Consider the following 24,601-nt stretch of genomic DNA (forward strand, 5'->3'; position numbering starts at 1 on the left):
TCTCATCTGTAAAATGACAAAAATTATACTACATGGCAAGCACTTAATAAATGCACACATCCTGGTCCTAGAAATAGCTATGCTTTTTAGCTCCCATCAAGCTATATGTCACAGGACTAAGGAAAGAAATGCATTAGTAAGTCACAGCTCACACTTACTTACGTGCTTACTGTGGCACTGTTCTAAGGGCTTTACAGGTATTATTAGTTCATTTAATTCTCACAGCCATGAGAGATGAGGTGGCTTGCTCTTAGATCCCCCTTTTCAAGGTCAGTATACAGGGCCAGAGAGATTAGGTAACTTTGCTCTCGTAACCTTGTCTAGTTCTGCATCTAAAATCACATGGTTAGTAAATAGCACACGGGGGGGGGGGTTAAAACTAAGGCAAATACAGACATGTATCATTCTGAAAAGTATGTCTTTTGCAAACCAGATTCTTAGCAATATGGAGTTCAAACATAAAATAAGATGTAACAATTTGACATAACTACCTTGTATGGATGCTTTTTCCCCAGATCCTGGTGATAAGGAATCTCCAAGACTTTCTTTAAGAGATGACGATGATAGACTTGTTAACCATGGATCCTGTTCAAAAAAAAAAAAAAAAAAAAAAAAAAAAGAAAAAGAGTATTTACTATGTAAGTTTAGTTCTTAAGATTTGTGGTGGGACAATAGCATTATTAAGACTATTTCATAACTCTGAAATCGGCCTTATGAGGAGTTTGCAGATGAAACACCAAAAGCATTAAGCCTGTGGAGGCTAATATGCTTTACTTTCAAACATTGATGTCTTGATCATGAACAGGGGTCACTAAAGAGTTTTTCTAGTTCTTTCATGGGCATCTCGATATTTGTTTTTAGCAATTTTCAAAACTCTTGCTCTCAAATCAGATCTCATAAATATTTGAGACAAAGATTTGATATCTTTTTCTCTAATTCTTATTTCTAAGAAGGTATGAAGAGAGTAAAACAAAAACCCTTGGTCTCAAATGTCCAAATAAAAGCCATTTATAAAACCAAGTAGACAACTACTACCAAATATTTAGATACAAAAAGTACATAGACTCCACGCACTTGAGTTTTCCTCACAATTCTGAAAATTATATCTGAAGTGAAATAATTAATATTTGTATGTCTGTGCCAAACATCTCTTTACAGAATAATAATCTAGCCTAAAGTTGATGGTATCATAATGTAAGAGTTTGACTTTACTGCATAAGTAACAAATTCTATTTTTCTTTCCCACAATATTTTATGGGACAACTATTTACCAAAAGCAAGAAGTAGAAACTATCTGAGAAAATGGCAGAAGGGCTGACACACAGCAATCTACTTTGAGAGGCAAAGCTCTGCCAGAGGAGACTGGCAAGTTAGTAGATTTTTGCCTGAGTTCATTCACCCATCCTTGCAGCCCAAGTGGTAGAAGGTTGCAGCCTCACCAGGCTGGCTTAAAGGGTCAGGGCACGGAGTTTGGGGCTATAAAGTCAGCCAGTAAATTTGAGGAAGAGCTGCAGTGGCACGAACCCCAACATTTGTTTATGAAATTCATCCCAAACCCTTGGTTCATCTATGCATGGCACAGGGAAGACATCAGAGAAGATCCTGTAAAATCAGAGCAATTAGAAACCAAAAGAACTAAGCAGAGATTTCTGTCGATATCCACGGCAAGGGAGACAGACTTGGCAATTTGAGTCCAACCACAATATCTGTACACTAAAACACATGTTCAGAGGAACATAACAGACTCTAGAATCTCTATAACATATTGTTCATAATATACCGTATTCAATCAAAAAGTTTCTAGATAGGTGATGAAATGGAAAATGGTGACTCATATTTATGAAAACAAAAACAAAAATAATAAAAAACAGCCCTTGGGGGGCACCTGGGTATCTCATTCGGTTAAGCGTCCGACTTCAGCTCAGGTCATGATCTCATGGCTCATGAGTTAGAGCCACACATGGGGTTCAGTGCTGACAGCTCAGAGCCTGGAACCTGCTTCAGATTCTGTGTCTCCCTCTCTCTGCCCCTCCCCTGCTCACACTCTGTCTCTCTCTGTCTTTAAAACAAACAAACAAACAAACAAACAAACATTAAAAACAAACAAACAAAACAGTACTTAGGAGCCAAGCTAGAGATGACCCAGATGTTGCAATGAACAAATGAGGACTTTAAATAGGTATTAAAAATATTTTCAAGCACTTAGAGGAAATACATGCATGGAAGTTGACTAGATGGGGATCTTATTAAATATATGAAAAATAAAAAAAATACCAATGGACACTATAGAGTTGGAAACTATAATACTAAAATAAAACATCTGCTGGGTAGACAACAGCAGATCAGGGATGGCAAAAATGGGCAGTGTACTCAACGACAGACCAATACATTGTTCAATCTGAATAACAAAGGGAAGAAAGACTGAAGAAACATGAACAGAATTTTAGAGACTGAATGAGACATATCAAAGATTTCAATATTAAAAGGAAGAAAAGAAAACTAGGGCAGGAAAAAAAATACATAAAAACTTTCCATTTTCAAAGAAAGTATCAGTTTATAGATCCTGAAAGCTCAGTGAAACCCAAACAGAATAAATATTAAAAAACAAAACACACATCGGGCACCTCGGTGGCTCAGTCGGTTAAGTGTCTGACTCTTGGTTTCAGCTCAAGTCATGATCTCACAGTTTCGTGGGATTGAGCCCCGCATCGGGCTCTGTGTTGGCAGTGCAGAGCCTGCTTGGAATTCTCTCTCTCCCTTTCTCTCTCTGCCCCTCCCTCACTTGTGCTGTCTCTCTCTCTCTTTCTCTCTCTCTGAAAGTAAGTAAATGGATAAAAATTAAAAAAACAAACAAACACACATCTAGTTACCTTGCAGTCAAACTATTGTAATAAAAAACTTAAAAAAAAAAATCTTGAAAACATTTTGCCAGAAAAAAGAAAACATACATGGGAAGACAACAAAATGAATTATTGCTGATTTCACACCGGAAATAATACCAGCCAGGAACAATGGAAACTAATAAAGAGCTGGGGGAATGGGATTGATGAGAAAGAAACTGTCATCAGCCTAGAAGTATATACTCAGCTAAGCTGACCCACAGTTCCCGGGTTTGAGCCCCACTTTGGGCTCTGTGCTGACAGCTAAACCTGGAGCCTGCTTTGGATTCTGTGGCTCCCTCTTTCTCTGCCCTCCCCTGCTCACGGTCTCTCTCTCTCAAAAATAAATAAACATTAAATTTTTTTTAAATGAAGATGAAATAAATATTTTTTAGATAAGTAGGATCGAGAGAACCCATCACTAGCAAACGTGCATTACAAGAAATATAAAAATAAGTTCTTAAAATTGAAGGGAAATAATACCAGAAAGTAATCTGGATCTATAGGAAGGAATAAAGATCCTTAGAAATGGTAGACATATTTAAGAAAACTATAAATATTTATTCTTTTTTTTTTCTTTTAATTCCTTAAAAGTCAAAGACAAAAAAGTTTTTTTAAAGGAAAATTGTAACACTGTATTGTGGGAATTATATGATATGTAAATGCAGTGTTCATGACAACAATAACAGGATGGATGAAGGAATACATGGAACTACACTATGACAAGATTTCTATATTAAATATGAAATAGTACATTATTGACACTAGGTAGATTGTAAGAATTTATATCTGCATCTTGTAATCCACAGAGCAACTACTAAAAATATAACACAAATAGGTACAGTTAAAAAGGCAATAGAGGAATCAAAATTGGAAACTAAAACCTATGTGATTAACTCTCAAGGAAAAAAAAGAAAAAAAAGTCAGGGAAAATGTTACAGAGGAACGACAATGACAGCACTAACTTAAAAAACAAAACAAAACAGATAAATAGAAAACACACAGCAACAAATTGGTCCTAAATTAAAAGGAAACGGACTGAGCACTCCCAAATGGACAATAATTAAAAAGAAGACTGTCAGGTTTGATTAAAAAAAAAAAAAGTGACAGTTTTTTATAACATAACAGTTATTATAAAAGAATTATTATAAAAATTATATAAAAAAGAAAAAGTCACAAATAGTTTGCAGAGAATGATACAAGAAGATAAACCATGCAAACACCAGTAGTAAGAAAGCTGAAATATTAGACAAATCAAACTGCAAGATAAGGAGAATTACCAGAGGAAGAAACATTTCATAATGTAAATAGGGTCAAGACATAATATTGATAAATGTGTATGTGCCTAACAGAGTCATAAAATACTGATAGAACTAAAGGGAAGAACAGACAAATTCACAAACATAACTGGAGATTTTAACACTGTTGGTACTTGGTAAACCAGCCAGACAAAAAAATCAGTGAGGACGGAGAAGATCTCAGTGATACCACCAGCCACCTTGACCAAACAGAAATTATAGAACAGTATATCCAACAGCTGCAAAACTTACATCTTCTGTAAATGCAAATGGAATTTTCACAAGCCTAATTTTCACTTAGGCTGATCCATAAAAAAAAATCTAAAAAAATTTGTAAAACGTGAAATCATGTAAGATATAGTCTCTGATCATAACAAAACTAAATTACAAATCAATACAAAATTACGTATAGAGAAAATCCAGATATTTGAAACTAAAATCACTCACCACAAATTAACAAATCAGCCAAAAATGAAATCACAAAGGAAATTAGAAAATATATTTAAAAGAAATGATAATGAAAATAAAAGGCATTAAAAATTGGGTGCTGCTAAAGCAGTGCAGAGAGGGAAATTTATAGCATTCAAAGGTTTTAATAGAAAGGATGAAAGGCTTAAAATCAATGAATACATTTTCCAACTTACGGGTATGCAAATTAAACCAAAACAAAGTAAAAGAAAAAAAAAAGGAAGAAAAATAAATGAAGAGTGAAAATCAGTGAAATTGGAAACAAACAACAGAGAAAACTGACAAAGCCAAAGTTGGTTCTTAGAAAAGTTAATAAAACTGGATGATGCTTATCAAGATATTACACGGAAGACAGAAAACATAATCTATATATTAGAAATAAAAGATGGAATGTTATGATAATCTCACTGTCATCAAAAGAATAAAAGAATTATCACAACCTCATGTTTATAGATTCAACATCTCAGATGAAATGGACAAATTTCTTAATAGACCTAAATTACCAAATTGATGAAATAGAAAACCTGAATACCAAAATATCTATCAAAAAATACACTTTAGGGGCGTCTGGGTGGCTCAGTTGGTTAAGCGTCCAACTTCGGCTCAGGTCATGATCTCACGGTCCATGAGTTCGAGCCCCGCGTCGGGCTCTGTGCTGATAGCTCAGAGCCTGGAGCCCGTTTCAGAATCTGTGTCTCCCTCTCTCTCTGCCCCTCCCCTGTTCATGCTCTGTCTCTCTCTGTCTCAAAAATAAATAAACGTTAAAAAAAAAATTTTAAAAAAAATACACTTTACTATCAAATACCTCTCCACAAAGAAAATCCCAGACAATTTCACTAGTGAATTCTCTTAATTAAAGAAAAAAAAATGGTACCAAACTTTTAGAAAATAAAAGAGGAAGAGATACTCCCCAACTCATAGGATACCCAAGCCTGATAATAACATTATAAGGAAAAAAATATAGACAAATAGCCTCTATAAGTACGGATGTGGAAATCTTAACAAAATATTAACAAATCAAATCCCACAATGAAATATTCTACTGTGATCAACCAGATCTTATCCCAGGAATGCTAAGTTTGACATATATACATACATACGTATCATCTCCACCTTTCTCTCTCTCTCTCTCTCTCTCTCTCTCTCACACACACACACACACACACACACACACACACACGAAAGGTAGGAGGTGAGGATGGTAAGAAAGTAAATGTCACCTTTCAAAATCTAGCTGAGACATTTGCAGGAAGGTAAGGTTGGGGGGGAAGAGGTGTGGTATCAGGCAAGAGTGTATACACAATTAAAGAGACTTGAGCATAGTAGAATGCGGATAGACACAGACCCCTCCAGTCTTTGACTTCCAGTGAAGAGCCAAAGGTTATAGACATAGAAGAGAGAAGAGCTGAACAAAAAATAGATGAGAAATCCCTGAGGAGGTGGGCTTAAAGAAGATTCAGAGCATAGTCCGCAAGATCTTTATAATGAGAAATAGGGAACATTCGGATTATTAAAAATAGAAGTATCCAACGTACCCAGAAATAACATAAGAGTTTTATGTTATGGGCTATGTTATAATCAGTAAGGTGAATGTAGTCTTCTCAAGATCACCCAGCAATGTGGAAATACTTTATGACCCAATGCTAAGAGACAAAGAAAAAGTAGGATACAAATTATGTTATGACAAGTATGCTAAAACAGCCTAGAGGGGAATAAGAATGATGAACATAGTTGTTATTAAATGGTGCGATTATGGGTTGATATTTCATTTGATTAAATCTTGTCATAATATGATGTTAGTTTAAAAACTTTAGGAATACCACCTTCTTTTTTTTTTTTTTTTTTTTAATCAAGGGATGCAGAAATGCTAGCAGGGAGCATCTAAAGTTAGGTGTCAGTACCACTTTGAAGAGTGTTCCCTCAAAATTTCATCCAGAACCTCAGAATGTGATCTTACTTGAAAACAAGGTGTTTGCAAAAGGAATTAGTGAAGATGAGAACATAGTGGATTAGGTGGGCCCTAAATCCAATGACTGGTGTCCTTTTAAGAGAAAAAGAGGGAAACACTGAGACACAGGGAAGAAGAGAAGGCCACATGATGATGACGGCAGGGATGGAAGTGAGGCAGCTCTAAGCCACGGAGCGCCAAAGACTGCTGGCAACCGACAGACGCTGGAAGAAACAAGGAAGGATTCTTCCCTGGAGCCTCCAGAGGGAACATGGCTCTGCCCATAACTTGATTTTGGACTTCTGACCTCCAGAACGGAGACAGTAAATTTCTGTTGTTTTAAGTCATCCAGTTCATGGCAATTTGTTACAGTAGCTACGGTAAACTGACACAAAACCCACGTGGGCAATTAGTTTTACTAAATATAAAAAAATAACAGTTCGATTACACCCTCTTTTCTTCTCCTGATTTCAGAACAAATTAGGAAATAGCACCTTGAGCTCAGATAGATTTATATCAAATTGTCGGCTTTACTGGTAAAGCTAAGCTACAAAGCCAGATTTGAGTCAGTAGCTTATTGTGCTCACACTTCCCCTCCGAATTGGAAGGATCCATCTGTTTAGTCCTAACATGAAGGAGGTCCTCCAGCTCCCTTTGTGCCACCTCGAAGGGACCGGATCCTTACACACACACCAGCACAGAGGAGTGAGGAGAAAAAGAAAGAAGCTCAACCAGGTACCATTTAGTTCTTTTCCCTGATCTGCTAAAGCAGATTATGGAGAGCAAACATTCTTCCCATACTTACTCCTTCTGAACTGTTATGTGTAAGTTCACTAACCATAGTGAAAGGTGAAGAGAGGGGCCCAAGTGTTCTCCCCTAATAACAATACCTAGTGTACTCTCTGATGAAATCCTGAAGGATCACATTTACTGTATCCCCTCCAGATATGGGACATTGCCATGATCATTCAATACACACTTGCTGAGGGGTGCCTGGGTGGCTCAGTCGGTTAAGTACCTGACTCTTGATCTCGGCTCAGGTAGTATTCTCACAGTTTGTGAGATCAAGCTTTGCATTGGGGGCATTGTCAGTGCACAACCTGCTTCTGATTCTCTCTCTCTCCCTCTCTGCCTCTCCACCACATTCTCTCTCTCTCAAAATAAACAAATAAACATTTAAAAAATACACACACACACACACACACACACACACACACACACACACACACATATTTGTTGAGTGAATAAAACCAAATGAGTAAAATGACACTGGCTATACTCTTCTTAGCCATATGTTGTATAATTCAAAGATATGTGACTAAAACTATAAATTAAAAAAAAATTAATGTTTATTTATTTTTGCTAGAGAAAGACAGAGTGCAAGCAGGGGAGAAACAGAGACAGAGGGAGACAGAATCTGAAGCAGGCTCCAGGCTCTGAGCTGTCAGCATAAGCCCGACATGGGGCTCGAGCCCACAAACCATGAGAGCATGACCTGAGTTGAAGTCGGACACTTAACCGACTGAGCCACCCCAGGCACCCCTAAAACTATAAATTCTGAACAATTAAAGACAGACATTATTGCATAGACTCAAAAGGGCAACTTCTTTTTTTCACATTTACTTTCCCTGAAATTGGATGGTGCATCTTATAATTACTGGTGGATTACAGATTCATTGTCAGAGTTTTCTTCTTTCTTAGCAGTACATAAAATAATGTTATACATCTTTGTTATATCTTACAGTTGGAGCTTTAGATTCAATGGGATCCTGTATATTAAAAACATCTTTAAATTATTTCCTTGTCAAAATAAATCAAAATAAGTAATTTCTCTATCAAGTGCTGAAAAGAACATGTAACACACACACACACACACACACACACACACATTCTCTTCTTCATAATCAGATGCAAAGACCTGAGTTCAAGAACAAATTCAGCAGTTGCACAGTAGCACTAACCTCAGGATCTAGGTTTTCCGAGAATGCTTTTTTCTCAGCTTCTAGTTGTCCATCATTTAGCGCTGGGAGGGGGGAAGGTGCAGAATGTGGCTCTAATTCTTCACGGAGAGCAGTTGTTTTACCTTCTCCTGGCCCATCTTTCTCCTCCTTGTGGCTGTGTGTTTTCAACATGCTCCGTGGCCGAGGTGAAGGCCTGAAGTGGTTGTCTGCTTCAAGGCTGCTGTTGTTTTCTGCCAAAAAATAAAGTGTTTTAAGGTGAGCATACCAAAAAAATGACCATGACTTCAATTACACCCTAAGGTGTCGCCATACTTCCCTCCTGTGTCCATGCACCTTGGCTCTCTTCCCTGGACAGTCCAGAAGCCCACAACCCTTCTCTACACAGAGCTCCAGGAAGCACAAATGAGCCATAGTTCAAAGACTTTTTTTTTTTTTTTTCAAAGTAGCTGCCATCCTGGAAGTAACTAGTTTAGTTTTGTGAGAATTGACTCTTCAAGTTTATGAACTCTCGTAGTCAAAAAAATAACAACTAAAAAACAAAACACCAACGGTGCCCCAGTTTCTGCCTCTATAACATGAGGGGGTTCATCCATAAACCTTGATTGAATGTCTGCTGTCAGGCCCTGAACACATTACTCACATTGCTGGACTTCATAATCAAGACAGTGACAAGGGCCCTGTCCAAGGATTTTACACGTTTGGAGGGGAGATGATTCTAAACAAAAGACATTGTAAGAGCCAGGTAAGTTGTGTTACAAGCATGAGGATGATGTGGGTACCGGGGACAGGAGTGTTACTCTCATTGGAGAGAGGAACGAAGAACTACATTTGTGAACTGTGTTCTTTTGAGTCCATAAAACTTCTCCATGGTTATTAAAGTGTCTGAGTTACTATTTCCTTTACTTCCAAGTTTAAAACGACAATGTAATGCTGATATACTTCCAGCCCTCAAAGGTAAGAAAGCGTTTTACGTCAACTTCTTGCTTAAATGTTACCTGTTCTACATATTCGTTTCTCCATTGTTCTACCAGTGCTTTCTTCTGACAAACTTCAAAACTGAAGTAATCAACACCTTCCTCCTCGTTAGCTATAAATGGGCTTATGAATGCTGCTAGAAGATTCCGTCACCATACCAAGCTGGCACCACTATAAATGTTTTATTGCCAATTTTAGCTATGTTCTCAACTCGGGCCAAATGTTCAAGCCATCCTGGATTCCTCCTCATGTTCCCCTTATGTCCAAAGCATCAGGACCCCCTGTTGAGTCTTCTTGCTAAATCTCTCTTTTACCCCACTTTCCACATCCCCGCCATCAGCAACTCATTTGCTCTCTCCTAGATTACTGCCTCAGAGATATTTACAAAATGCAAATCAGATCACATCACTCTTCCCCACAAAATTCCCCAATGGCTCCCCAGCATCCAATCCTACCAAATAAAAGCTTAATTGCCTCTGAACGGTATAAAAGGTCTCATGGTCTTCTGCCTGGCTACCAGTGCTGCCTTGTCTCCTGGTACACCCACTTTGTAGTCTGTGTTCCTGAAATACTCGGCTCACTGCTCTCTTGGGGCTGCGCCACAGACCCTCCTGCTACCATACCTTTACCCAAGCTGATCCCTCTGCCTAGAATGTCCGCCTGCTGCTTGCTGCTTCTCCTGACAAATGCTTGCATGCCATTCGAGGCTCAGTGTAAGCGGAATATTATATAATGCCTGAAAGAAGGGGCTGAGTCAGTTTTTTTTACTGTGATAAGAACACTTAACAAGGGATCTTACCCCCTTAGCAAATTTTAAGTGCCTAATACAGTATTGTCAACTAAAGGATCTGTGTCGTACAGCAGCCCTCTAGAACGTTTCATCTTGCCTGAGGGAAACTTTACACCTGTTGAACAGCAAATGCCCTTTTCCTCTCCCCAAAGGCCATGGCCACCACCATTCTACCTGCTCTCTGGATGAGTTTGTCTATTTAAGATATTTCATGTTTGAACCTTGGCTCTGACACTCATTGGCACCATACTCTCACACAATCATATAACCTCCACATACCTCAGTTTTCCCGTCGGTTACATGAGTTAAGAATTCTTAAGGCACCTGTGGGACCTGAGTAAGAAAATACATATAAAGTGTATGGTACTCAATGAACATTGATAACTCTGGTAAACTATTCCCTTCCTTTTTCTTTCTTTGTTTTTTTGGTTTTGGTTTTGGTGTGTCCATCACTCCTGTTTTCTTTGGGGTAGTCTCTCCTCTTCTCCATCCTTGTGATTCTAGTGGATTAGCAAATACCTCCTCTGTACCTCAGTAAGGAGGGGGGGTCCGCAATGCACCCCACCCTCCCAGCATATCACAGAAACTTCATCTCCCCCGTCCACAGCAGGCGGTCAGGAGGTGAGTACTTTTCTATTTAGAGTTGGAGAATATACCTTTAAGATCATATGCATCTGTGAGGATACGATTTGGAGACTGCTAGTGGCATTCTTTCCTGCCAAGTGAAGGGATGGCTGAGACAAAGAGACCAAATGATTAAAAAACAAACAAACAAACAAACAGACAAAAAACAACTGGACCAAGGGATGGAGTAAGTGGGCCAGTGACAGGGGTGGGAGGAGAGAGTGAGAAGGTCTCGGAGTCAGGGAGGGAAGACATAAGTGGAGAGAATCCAGATGACATAAAAGGACACTCTCTAAACTTAATCACACCTAAAGAGAGGTCTTCTGACATCCATGCTCAATTAAGTGATAAATTCCTCTTTCCACTGAACTCTGAGCTGAGTTTGCAACCAAGACTTCTGACTATGGGTACTATTATTTGTCAGTTATTACTATTATTGCCATTTCCAGGAAGACTTCCCTGATGCCCTCAAGTAAACTTAGGTGCCTACTTTCCTTAGATACCTTTTATATACTTTGTCATTCAATTGTAAAGTCTTTGCTATGGCTTAAATGTTTGTGTCTCCACCCTCCCCTCAAATTCTTAGGTTGAAATCCTAACCACAGAGTTGATGGCATTAGGAGGTGGGGTCTTTGGGAGGTGATCAGACCATGAGAGTGGAACTTTCATGAATGGGATTAGTGCCCTTATAAAAGAGGCTCCAGAGAGCTCCCTCACCCCTTCTACCACACAGAGATACGATAAGAAGTCTGAGACCCAGAAGAGGGCTCTGTCTCATCTGACCATGCTGGTACTGTGATCTCAGACTGCTAGCTTCCAGAACTGTGAGAAATAGGCTTCTGTTGTTTAAAAGCCATCCAGTCTATGGTGCTTTGCTACAGTGGCCCAAACGGACTATGACAGTCTTGGAGGATTGGTATTAGGTCTTTATAATGTCGTATTCTCAGTTATCATCACAGCACTTGTAACATTATGGAAATAAAACTATATTCACAATAAATATGTGTGGAGAAATAAATTGATCTGCTTATGAGCAAATGCTAAATAATAAAATAAATAATAAAAGCACTTAGAAAAGTGCTGAATTTCCACCAGATTGTTCTAAACACTTCAAATATATAAACCCATTTAATTGTCTCAAACCTCTAGCGCAGGTTCAACTATTCTGCCCAATTCACAGACAAATAAATGAGGAACAAAGAGGTTGTACACCCATGATCATAAACTCTAGCTTGTGGGATTAAAGCAAGAGCACCCTGACTCTGAAGATCATGCCTTTAGTCATTTTAATGTTAAAATAAAAACAACATACCCTGTAAAAATTACTTTCTACAATCACTGTCCATGTGACATTTGCTTGAAGAAATGAGAGTCTACTTTTTCCAAAAGCCAAGCAAGAGCAAAGGAAACTTTCAGATTCTAATATTTTTATAAAGCATTAACTGCTACTCAGCAATGTCTCACCACATTAAAAATATTAAGCTCTAGGAGTGCTTGGGTGGCTCAGTCGGTTAAGTGTCCAACTTCAGCTCAGGTCATGATCTCGTGGTCCATGAGTTCAAGCCCCGAATCGGGCTCTGTGCTGACAGCTCAGAGCCTGGAGCCTCCTCTGGATTCTGTGTCTCCCGCTATCTCTCTGTCCCTCCCCCACTCACACTCTGTCTCTGTTTCTCAAAAATGAAATGTTAAAAGGTTTTTTTTAAATATTAAGTTCCAAATTTGTAAGAAAAAGAGTCTAAAAATTTAGAGAGGGATAAAGCTTAACCCGTGAACCACATTCTTTCTTTCAGGAATGAATCATTCATTTATTCATTAATACGTTAAAATACTTACTGAATTGTATATGCCAGGCACTGACCACTAGCCTCAATTTTTTTCTTCAATCTGAAGAGGCTAGGAATAATGACTTTAATGTACTTTATACCACAATTCCACTTCTAGAACTATTGTCAATTCAGAAAGAAAAAAATACTTCTATACATTTTCAAAGTGCTTTCTTTTATAATTAAATGTAAATGATTACCTGTTTTTGGTAACTAGTTTTACATTACATATAGCGAATTGCAAATGGCTAATGACTTTAAAAATAAGGTATTGCACATTTGTGTATAGTGTTTAGAATCCTGGTGCCATCTTGTGGTTTAAGAAAAGTATTTCTTTATTCATTTTAGCTTGTCACAGGTTTTTAAAAAAAGGTATTAAATAGATGGATTATTGATGATTATCTACCATAAAGTTCTAATTATATGCTTCTATCTACATCAGACCAAATTTTAGCTTCTGTGTGTTTATACTTTCTTATTTACCTAATGAAAAGCTTTGCAGAATCAAGACAAATAGGATAAATATAATCCATAAAAATAGACTTCCAAATTCACTAGGACTAGGAAACACTGTCTACTCAATCCTTCTTAAAGATCTCTCATGCATATTTCTTTCTGAACGGCTCTAACAAGTTCTCTCATAAAGAAATTACTTTAAAATTTCCATATTTCTGTGTTTTTCCAATGATACAAATGAACAAACTGTAGAATGTGTTTTGGGAAATGGTGAACTACAGGATATTTGCCAAGTTCCCTTATGTTCCCTTTCTCTTCATTTTTGATGCTATTCAGTACACTGGGAAGGTACATTTCAGCACTTTAATTGTTTCATTAGGCCTTGTGCTTATATTTTTGTAGACTTATATAGTTTCTCAGACACACTTCCATAGAGTCTCAAAATGATTCTGTAGAACAAGAAGAACAGGTTTCATCCTCCTCCTCATAAAGACAATAAGGCTTACCCTATTTGCCAAGGTCACCTGTAATTAACATACAGTGGCTTTTTTTCCTGCTCTGTTCATATCTTCTTATTTGAAGGTTAATGGGATATGTCTGAAATAAAGTTCTGTCTAATGTTACCAGTGATACCTAACAGGTGAAGTAGGAAGTATTTACCAGTACAGTATTTAATGATATAAAGGAAATAGACTTTTATGAAGGTAAGTATCAATGAATATTTTTTCTATAAAACAGGAAAAAAGGGCTAAATAACAGACACCAAAGCCTTAATCTTCTATGCCCATATTTTTGTGTGGTGGCTCAGGGGGCCTCCGAGAGTCTGGTTCTTTTTTTTTAATTTTTTTTTTTAACGTTTTATTTTTGAGACAGAGAGAGACAGAGCATGAACGGGGGAGGGGCAGAGAGAGAGGGAGACACAGAATCGGAAGCAGGCTCCAAGCTCCGAGCCATCAGCCCAGAGCCCGACGCAGGGCTCGAACTCACGGAGCGTTAGATGGTGACCTGAGCTGAAATCAGACGCTTAACCGACTGAGCCACCCAGGCGCCCCAGAGAGTCTGCTTCTTGCTTCACATCATCTTCACTTCACTGTGCCTAGAGCTCAGTAGAATTGTGGAGAAACTACTATATTCCCAATCGCACCAGGAACTTCCCTTCAGGAAACTGAGTTTCAGTGGATTTTCCCAGGGAACAGAGAAACTAAATAGAGATTCTCTTTTCTGAAGGAAAGTTGGAGGCTTAAATAACAACACCAACAACAAAACCCTCTCCCTTCAAATACTCAAATGTCAGAAAATCTTCTGGCAAATGATGGCATGGAAATGATTGTTCGAAGGATTAGTTCTAATGCTGCTGTAACACTAATTTCTGGAGTGTAAAATGGATTAGAAAGGACTGCATTGCAATCCACCCCTGAAAACAAAGCTGAAGCCCAAAGGCCTCGCAAGGCTCGAGAAGCTTCGGGAGCCACAGTTGTGAATGACAAGGTACTCTGTCTGACCTTCTAAAAGGCACCAGCATAGATGCAAGACTGACATACAACTGGATGCCAGAACTATATGTTTTATAAATCCATTACTTTGATTTATAAGTCTAAAATTACAGGAGCGCCTGGGTGGCTCAGCCAGTTATGCAACCGACTTCGGCTCAGGTCATGATCCCACCGTTCAGTGAGTTCCAGGCCTGCGTTGGGCTCCGCGCTGACAGCTCAGAGCCTGGAGCCTGTTTTGGATTCTGTGTCTCCCTCTCTCTCTGTCCCTCCCCCGCTCATACTCTGTCTCTCTGTCTCTCAAGACTGAATGAAAGTTAAAAAAAAATCGAAATTACAAAGGTAAGTCTATTTCTTAAATATTTACTAGCTACCATATAAAGATATTTTGTGATTATCTGAAAATAAGTTTATAAGAACTGCGATTACACCAACGTAACAAATTACCTGAAGATGTGCTTTTGACTGGGAGAATCCTGGGTTTAGGTTTCATTTTAATTTTGTCCTTTTCAATTTCCTGGTCTTCACTTTGAGATTCAGATAAGGGAGCTCCAACCACGTCTCCACAACCACCAGGTGCCATGTCCTCATCATTTTTGGCAGAGAAAGCTGGCTCATCTTTTGTCATGTCAATGTTTGATTTCTTGGTTTTCAAAAAAGATAGTTTTGGGGAATTCTTTTCTTCATCATCTGATAAATGGAAATCATTCATTTTTTTCTTATCTGAATTTTCATCTACTGAGGTATCAGAAAAATCACCTAAGGAAACTGAAAAATGGGAGAGAAAAACCGTTTTCCACAGTCTTTTTTAAAGTTGTGAAGTTTACATTAATCAAAAAGACAACCTTAAAAACTAATCTTTAAGGTTGTAAAATGAACTTACAGCTAGAATGGATGCAAGTCTGCTTTACCAACAGGTCTGCAGTTCTAAGACACAGCTAACTTAGGGAGTTTTTGTTGGTATTGATGAAATAAAAATTTCAATTTCATTAATTTATTCAAAACATACTTACTGAGTGTGAAGAGTGTGCCAAGCCCTACACTCGCTCTGAGAATCATCCAAAGGTCCCGCAAAATAACAATGACATGGGATATTTAAGCTGGGTTTTGGACTGTAAAGCTTTTATCTGCAAATGACGTCATTATATAAAATCAAGAACATTGATAAGTGAAAGAATTTTACTGGTTATTTGCTAATTATATTTTTTTCCATAAAAATTTCAGAACTACAATTTCATGCATACCAGAGTATTAGCTTTTACTATGAGAAGGTTGATAAAGAATGCTAACTTAACTATATAGCAATGATTTAACTATTATTCTGATTACTTTTAAAGACAATATCAAGAGCTATTCACTGAATATTAAAGTATAATACACTGACTTGTGAGGTTGGAATTATGTGTCTTTACACTTGAAACCTAAAATGCTAATATTTTTACATAATCAAAGAACCAAATTAAAATACCAGTGCCGATATGCTAGGCTTTTAAAACAGAGCCCCTATTATAGCCAAAAAATCTGACTTATAAAAAGTATTACAAAAGTGATTCTGATGTGCACCAAAGTTTAGTTCCACAGGCCCTAGTTTTCAATTCGCTGGAGGGTCTCATAGGGTCAACACTCGTGTCCAACATGGTTTACAACTGACAGACATCCTTTCACTGCAAACCTATCAATTAATTTACATTTTCAGTATACACGCTCAGAAATAAACAAAGACAATCCTACAACTTCTTAAAAGTTCTGAATGGCTTTTTACTCATTAAAAAGTTGGAAATTTAAAACCAGTGTATTTATAGGTATTTTTTTAACGTAAGTGATTGTTTTTGTAGGGATGGGCTAAATGCAACTAAAGAAGCAAAAAAAGGACAAGTGGTTTACTTTTGCATATTCACACATACCAATCTCATCACTGTCAAAGTCATCAGAGTATTCAGAACTTCTTTGCCTGGCTGAGCGGGCTGTAATTGCTTTTATTAGCTCATCCTGAAACGAGACAATTAAGATTAATTTCCACCCAAACAGAGAAGTCTCATATTTAGAATTAGTTCTTTAAACAAATAATGCTTGATTAACTGCTTTCAAACCCAGGTTTCATTCATATAACACATAATCCTTATGCCATGCACCCAAACCCTCAGACTCCATTGTAACACCACCGACAAGATCCCTCTCCTCATGGAGCTTACAGTTAAATCGGAGGAAACAGGCAATATCAAATAAATGAATTACAGGCTGTAATCAGGGTGGGAGAATAATAAACAAGGCAGGACTCAATTTATACAGGATTTATTACACACTGGCATTTTGGAAGAAACTGGTCCTTTTTGTGATCTTTTGTTTTAGCATATTGTGGTAATACATGTAATCCATACGGCAAACTTAGAAGCTGAGTTCAAAATTGCAGTGACTAGACAGAGAAAACTGAAATGGTATTATGTCACAACAGAAAAAAAAAAAACAAAACTTACATGCAAATTTAAAGTTGCTATATAACTTAACTTTTAAAAGCTGATTTAAAATTTCAAAAGATAGTATACTAGTCTGAAAGCCACACAGAAGAGTTGGTAACACTGGAGCCCACATATGATCTCCAAAGGAAATGCAAAATCTCCAAAGGAAGGTAGGATTTCCTCCTGCATTTTACAGGGTCATTCCTAGAATCATTTTGAGTCCATCGTTACAAATACAGAGTTAACCTTGTCAAGTCACTCAAAATAAAAAAGGTTTGAAATACTTTACCTGGAAAGTAGTCCTTTTCGTGACTTTTGGACTCTTTGTATAAGCCAAAGTTGTGCTAAAAACTTCATCAGACATAGTGTTTCTTTCTTTTTTTCTTTTTTAAATCTTTATAAAATGGCTAATAGGCAAGGGAAATAATTCAAATTCTGATGGTGCCTGAAATATACAAAAAGAAATCAGACTTTTTTGCACATTTGAGAATTTCTATTACTACCCGTTAGTGCAAAGAGAAAAAAAGAGCCAACAAAAAACAATTGAGAAAAGCATCTCATATGAACATTAAGCTAATAATCACTTAAATATGTAGAGTTCTTCTAAAGAAATATAAAATTCTCACCAGTTTGTTATCAAAGAAAAGTCAAATTGAAGTTATCCTAAAATTATTTTGCAATTATTTTAAGGATGATCAAATAAATGACTGCAACAGGTTAATATGATAAAATGTTGCCAATTAAAATACAATATCTTATTCACCTCTCTTCCATCCCCAAAGTATAACATTGTCCAAGAAAGAGCCATACCTTATTTAGAAAACTACCAAGGAGACTGGCAGCATAAAAGATACACCCAAGAGCGCTACCAAAAAAGCAAAACAAAACAAAAACAAAAACAAAAAAAAAACCTTGCGTACAGTTCTAGTGAAAGACAAAGATCATAATGCTAAACTGCAATAGCGATATTTTTTTCCAGTCGCTCTTCCTTCCCATAAAAGTGCTAATAGGGCGAGCTAAAAACAAAACGAAGCCTCCGTGATAGGCAGCATTAAAATCACTGCACAAGTGGGCCCGTGAACCTTTCTCGTGCTAGGAGTGGAGGTTCGGGCCTCCGTCACCCTGCCATCCACTGCAGCGCGCGGCCGGGAACCGCTCTTGCCAGGCCAGGTGGCACCCGGGTCCCCGCCGGCTCCGCACTGCACCGCGCCGACAGACAGCCCAGGTCCCAGCACTCGACCGGCCCGTGCACACCGAACGCTGTCCCAGTCCCCTTCCTCCGAGACCCCGGGACCCGTGTTCTGTACCCACCCAGCCGATCCTGCGGTGAGCTCCCCGCTACCCTAGGGACTGAGCGCCTGGCCTTGGGCAAGAGCCTCTCGCCAGGGCCTGGGCCTGCCGGCTCTTGGAGGCTGTCACTGATCTGAGGAAAGAGGAGGGACTAAAAGCGGAGATGGGAGGAGGTTGCTAGGAAACAGCGTCTCTGGGAGGAAGTGACTTCCTCACCGCCAGGTCTCTCGGGTACCCGACACCGCTCTTCCGCCTGACGCGTCGCTGGGGCAACCGCCCAGACGGAGGAAATGACGTCACCCCTTTGGGTCCTGTGGAAAGGGTGCATTAAAGCCTACTGTGCTACTGCAGTTGCCTAGGAGACAGGACCCCCCAGGCTCCCACCCGGGACCAAGCCATGCGCTTGCTAGAGGACTGAGAGCCCTTACCTCCACCTGTTTAAGTCAAAGCAGAATCACCGTTTTGTCAGAGTTAGGATTTGAAGTTTTGCGAATCGGAGTAGTGTACTGACAGATGGGACAGAATAGCTACAGAGAGACATTTGCAGACTGAGACCAACTGCCCCCATTGAATCCTGGCACTCCTTCTCTATACCCGTGAGATGTCATGCAAATTTTGCCGCCCCCCCACCCCGTTTCCTCTTCTGAAAAAGGAAAAAGCCACTTTAGAGGGTTGCTGTGAGTATTGAATGAAATAATGTAGGTGGAACACCTGCAAGAGGCCGGAGATGGCCTTCAGTCAATATTAGATACACTTTTTTTTTTTTAATTTTTTTTCAACGTTTTTTATTTATTTTTGGGACAGAGACAGACAGAGCATGAACGGGGGAGGGGCAGAGAGAGGGAGACACAGAATCGGAAACAGGCTCCAGGCTCTGAGCCATCAGCCCAGAGCCCGACGCGGGGCTCGAACTCACGCACCGCGAGATCGTGACCTGGCTGAAGTCGGACGCTCAACCGACTGCGCCACCCAGGCGCCCCTAGATACACTTTTTATGCAACAGACACAAAGTCCCTTGTCCACACAGCTGAAAACCCATTCCAAGTGTTTCTTTCATGGAAAGTCCCCCCCCCCCCCTTCTTTGTATACGAAGTGGATGGATAATCTGGTTAAAATCAAGCCAGGCAATGAACAAAATAGTCTCATAGACTGGGGGACCACATTCTGCTGAAGTAACCAATATAGACATCACTTAGTACAGCAATTCTTAAACAATCGAAAGACAGAAGCAATTCTTTAAAGACTTCGAAATAACATGATTTCTACAATTTTTTATTTTTTTAAAAATTTTTAGTGTTTATTTATTTTTGAGAGAGACAGAATGTGAGTGGGGGTAGGGACAGAGAGTGAGGGAGACACAGAATCTGAAGCACCAGCAAAGAGCCAGACTTGGGGCTCCAACTCTTCCAGTGAGATCATGACCTGAGCCAAAGTCAGCCACTTAAGTGACTGAGCAACCTAGGTGCCCCTTACTATTTTTAACTTAAAAAAGACTTAGTCCTTGCTAAATTGTCCAAATGAATTCCCTGACTAGAAATTAAACTTGTTCCTGGTATTTCCCCCATATCTCTAAAGGTTTATTAATTTTTAACTTATTCAACAATTATTTACAAATAAATCACATTGAGATTTTATTTATTTATTTATTTATTTATTTATTTATTTATTTTAGATAGAGTGGGGGAGAAGAGCAGAGGGAGAAAGAGAGAGAAAATCCCAAGCAGGCTCTACACTCAGTACAGACCATGACAGGGGTGGGCAGGGGTTGATCCCATGACCTTGGGACCATGACCTGAGCTGAAATCAAGAGTCAGGTGCTGAACCCACAGAACCACCCAGGTGCCCCCAGATATGTATTTAATAAATTAATGTATTGAAAGTTAAATGTACATCACAAGAACTAGGAAATTTAGTTTAAAGACTATACTTTTAACAATATTTACAAGGCAACTTTAAAAATATTGTGCTCTGTTCATAGTCTACTTGTGTGGAAAACTCAGTTTGATCAATATTTCTTTAAGTTTGATGTTTTCAAACATTTTTGTGTCTTTGCATAAGAGAAATATTATCCATTCTTACCAGTTACTGTTAACTTTCTATTTCATATAAGTTATGGATAAACAAATATGATTCCATCATGGTACCCGTGCCCATAGTAAGAACACAGCATGCACATTGTCCCACTATGTGAAGTCCTTATTTTTCATGTTATATATTTATATTCATTCAAAAAAACTCTGCTCATTTTTTATCCATTGAGCTAATATATAGTTTTCACTTAGATGTAATTTAAGAAAACAAAATTCATGTGGCACCTGGGTGGCTCAGTCGGTTAAGTATCTGACTCTTGATTTCTGCTCAGGTCATGATCTCACTGTTTGTGGGATCAGAGCCCTGCATCAGGCTCTGTGCACAGAATCTGCCTGGGATTCTCTCTCTCCCTCTCTCTCTGTCCCTTCCCCTCCCCTCAAAAATAAATAAATAAACTTAAAAAAAGAAAAAGAAAAGAAAATTCATGAAAAATATTAGTGAAAATAACCTTTAAGAAAAGATCATTGGGGCTATTGGGTGGCTCAGTCAGTTATGCGTTTGGCTTTGGCTCCGGTCATGATCTTGCAGTTCGTGAGTTCGAGCCCCGCATCGGGCTCTGTGCTGACAGCTCAGAGCCTGGAACCTGTTTCAGAATCTGTGAGTCCCTCTTTCTCTGCCCCTCACCCGCTAACACTGTCTCCTCTGTCTCTCAAAAAATAAATAAATGTTTAAAAAAATTTAAAAAAAAAGAAAAGATCCTGTCCTTTCCACAGTACCCACTAGATTTTTATTTTCAACTTAGTACAAAATAATTAATAAACAATATTAAGCTATCCTTTACAAAGCTACAGCAAACAAAGACAGTTAACCTGAACTTATTGTACACAAGACGTAAAGCACAGTATTCTATTACCTTAAGCTGCAGAATATTATGTACTTTATCAATATTTTCAGGTAGCTTCAGTATAATATGTTAATAACAACATGATACCTGAATTAATACTATTATTTTTATCTAACACAGTTTGCAATAAATACACAATTGTTTAATGAACTCATGAATAAACACATAGCATTTTAAACTGAAAAATAATTTTTGAAGCATTCCAAAACAAGATCACATATATTCAATTAAAAAAAAAAATAAATACAACACTGCAACACACAAAACTTCCGTAGCTCATGTAACATTTTTTTTTCATTTTCCAAAATACATTTGATCTCAGACATATTTGCTTTGCAAATATTTTTTGAGTTTATGCCCTTTTCATTGTTCAGCCTTGCCTTCACTCATCCATTCATGTATTCAGTAGGTACACCCACGTCAATAACATTCTTGGTCAGATTTTGGAAGTTCAAATGTAAACCAGACTAGAGCTCTGCCTAGGGATCTTACAGACCAGAGATAGCTGGAAGGTTTGATTTTACATCATGCTAATTTCTCTGTAGAAGTACAAAGAGAGATGCTGTCCGGAAAGAGCAAAGAATTCTTCCTGGAGACACAAAGTTTTCAAAGAGAAATTAAGCGTGAGTTGATTAATGAGTTTAGGAGAAAAGGAAGGATCAGAAGTATATTTTAAGCAGAAGAAATGGTCATTGAATGTGGAGTCTATCTCATTGTAGATTCCAGCGTTTGAACAAAGTGATAGTGTGCCCCCTTTTGGGTGACAAAGAGAATGAGATCTATTTTCAATCAAGAAGCATCTGAGGAGTGACTCTTTTTTCAAAAGTTCCCTGCCCTCTCCTCAGCAAGCAAATTATTTATTGTCGTGGGACTGGCAGCACAAGTTAGAAAGAGACAAAGGATCTTGTACTCACAGCTGGCCCTGGGTGAATAAATGAAGCACCTGTCTGGCATTCTGAGAAGTGTGCTACAAAAAGCAAATCCCCTTCCATGTCAATTGATAAAAGACTATATTTACATTAAACACTGAGTGCGCAGGGCAGAAGAGAATGAGAGTAAGCACCCAGATACAGGTGCATTTCTCAAAATGCAGCTTGTGGGGTGAGAACTTAACAGAAGGGAAGTATTCGAATCTTGACGAAAGACAGCCATGACCAGCCAAGACTTTTACGCTGATTAAAAGTGATTTTAAGTGATTAAAATTGATTAAAAGTGCTTACCAGCTTCTGATGAGTGAGGGAAGCTGGCCTTTTTAGTCAAATATACCAGCATTATACATGCTTACGATGTTACTTATACATCTTACTTACTTATACATCTTACGGTGTCCCTGAAGTTTTAAGAAATCTTCAGTTTTGGTAACGTTTCAAAGACAGAACTCAATTATTCCTACTTCCGAAGTTGAGCTAGTGTGTTCTTTCTTTCCTGATCTGTTAGCCCACAAGGTGTAAGGTAGTTTTACATGTCATCTTCCAACTGTAGCTCCCTTTTCATCTACGTTTGCGGAACTGCTCAAAACCTTCCTGCTTTGTGCACCTTCTCTCTAAGACAAATCTGGTTTAGGGGTAGAAAAGACAAAAAAAATTTTTTTTGCACAAAAATTTTGTGAGTTTTTGTAGAATTAAGACGCGGCATTGAGGAAAGCCCAGGCATTGCTCGGTCAGAGTCTCCTTGTAAAAGATCACCCCTTTCAGGATTTTCAAAGAGAGGCCAGAATCCAGCTGGGGATAACGTAAGACAAATTCTTCACACTATACAGAAAAGCTAATTTTGCTTTAGCGTTGCACTCCTGCAAGAATGTAATTTTTCTTTGTTTTTCTCCTTTGGGAAGTCTTTTCCAGAAGGGAAGAGAAATCCCATGGCATGCATTAGTAATGTACTTCCAAAAGATGGCAGCAAAGGATTTAGCACCAGGGAATACAACAGGAACATAACCGTTAATATTTTGGAGCTATTTTATTATGCTTAGAGTGATTAAAAATTACATTGAAAAATAAACCACTTTTAAAATAATTTTCATGAGGCTTATTGAATGATCAGCTTTTTCCTTATGTTGGAATGTTAGAAATGTAGTAGTTTAATGTGACAAGAAAATATAATTTTAATAAATATTTTTAAAAGACTTTGCATAACTGCTCCTCATACCCCAAACTATTCCTGACTCTCCCAAACTCAGCCATGGTCATTGTTAATAGTTAGCCTTCTTTTCCATACTGTTTTTTCTATTCACATGAAAATGTCCAGATTACATGTATGCTTCTAGAACCTGATCTTTTCACTTGAAAATCCTTTCATGTTAATTACAATTTGAATTGTGCATTACTTTATAGTTATACAATTATGTATATTCTAAAATTATTACTGATAGTCCTTTAGACTGTTCCCAATTTTTATGAGCAACTTTGAATAAACATTGGGTCTTATTTCTTTATTTATTTATTTATGTTAGAGAGAGAGCGAGAGCACGAGAGGGAGAGAGGGGCAGAGAGAGACAGAAAGAGTCTTAAGCAGACCCCACACTCAGCACAGAGCCTGACACAGGGCTCCATCCCTCTACTTTAGGAGCATGAACTGAGCTGAAATCGAGAGTTGGCTGCTCAGCAACTGAGTCACCTAGGCGCCCCCTTAGTTATTTACTTTGGGTAAACTTGGTGGAATCACTGGTTCAAAGTATATGTACGTTAACTGGCTTTGTAGTTATTGCCAAAATGCCTTTCAGAAAAGTTTTTACAGCATATGTATAAAAACATACAGGCATAAGAACAGTTTTCACCTAGATTTATTCATTAGTTGGATACCCTTATTGCTCCTATATAAGATGCGATTTGGCTTGCTAAATTTTGCTTCTCATTTTATTCGGTGCAACTTTATTGTATCTTTTTTTTTTAATAAATTTCAGATATTGGCACAAACTTAAAAACTACATATCAAGTAAAAACATGAACATAAAATATTTTCTTCAGTGTTTAAAAAGAAACATTAAGGGTTAAAGAAAGGAGAAATTGTTTTAAAATGTAAAAGGAAAAATATTCTTATGTGAGTCAAAGTAAAACATTTCAAATTTCCTTAATTCTATAACTATTATTCCTAGCACTAGGAAGGCACTATTTAATATAGTGCCCTTAAGGAAATCCATTAGGTCACAGGCACTAAAAATAACATAAGTTAAAGCTCTTCATGTTTAAAACAGGCAATGATGAATGCTAAG

General features: G+C 38.1%; 1 protein-coding gene across 4 annotated transcripts in view; it reads right to left on the reverse strand.

Moving 5' to 3' along the window:
- Nucleotides 1-18,674, reverse strand: part of MAP9 (microtubule associated protein 9) — a 37,453-nt gene extending 18,779 nt beyond the window's left edge. For 2 of the 4 annotated variants that reach the window (XM_049632326.1, XM_049632324.1), the window contains exons 1-6: nucleotides 17,979-18,674; nucleotides 17,458-17,613; nucleotides 16,617-16,701; nucleotides 15,160-15,480; nucleotides 8,555-8,784; nucleotides 492-585 (exon numbers count right to left, since the gene is read on the reverse strand). In XM_049632326.1, coding sequence (XP_049488283.1) covers nucleotides 492-585; nucleotides 8,555-8,784; nucleotides 15,160-15,480; nucleotides 16,617-16,701; nucleotides 17,458-17,532 — 805 coding nt within the window. In that variant the 5' untranslated portion in view covers nucleotides 17,533-17,613; nucleotides 17,979-18,674. The other 2 variants (XM_049632325.1, XM_049632327.1) reach the window with 2 other exon arrangements.
- Between the last annotated feature and the right edge of the window lie 5,927 nt (nucleotides 18,675-24,601).

This window comes from Panthera uncia, chromosome B1, assembly GCF_023721935.1.
Source record: "Panthera uncia isolate 11264 chromosome B1, Puncia_PCG_1.0, whole genome shotgun sequence".
Lineage (NCBI taxonomy): Eukaryota > Metazoa > Chordata > Mammalia > Carnivora > Felidae > Panthera > Panthera uncia.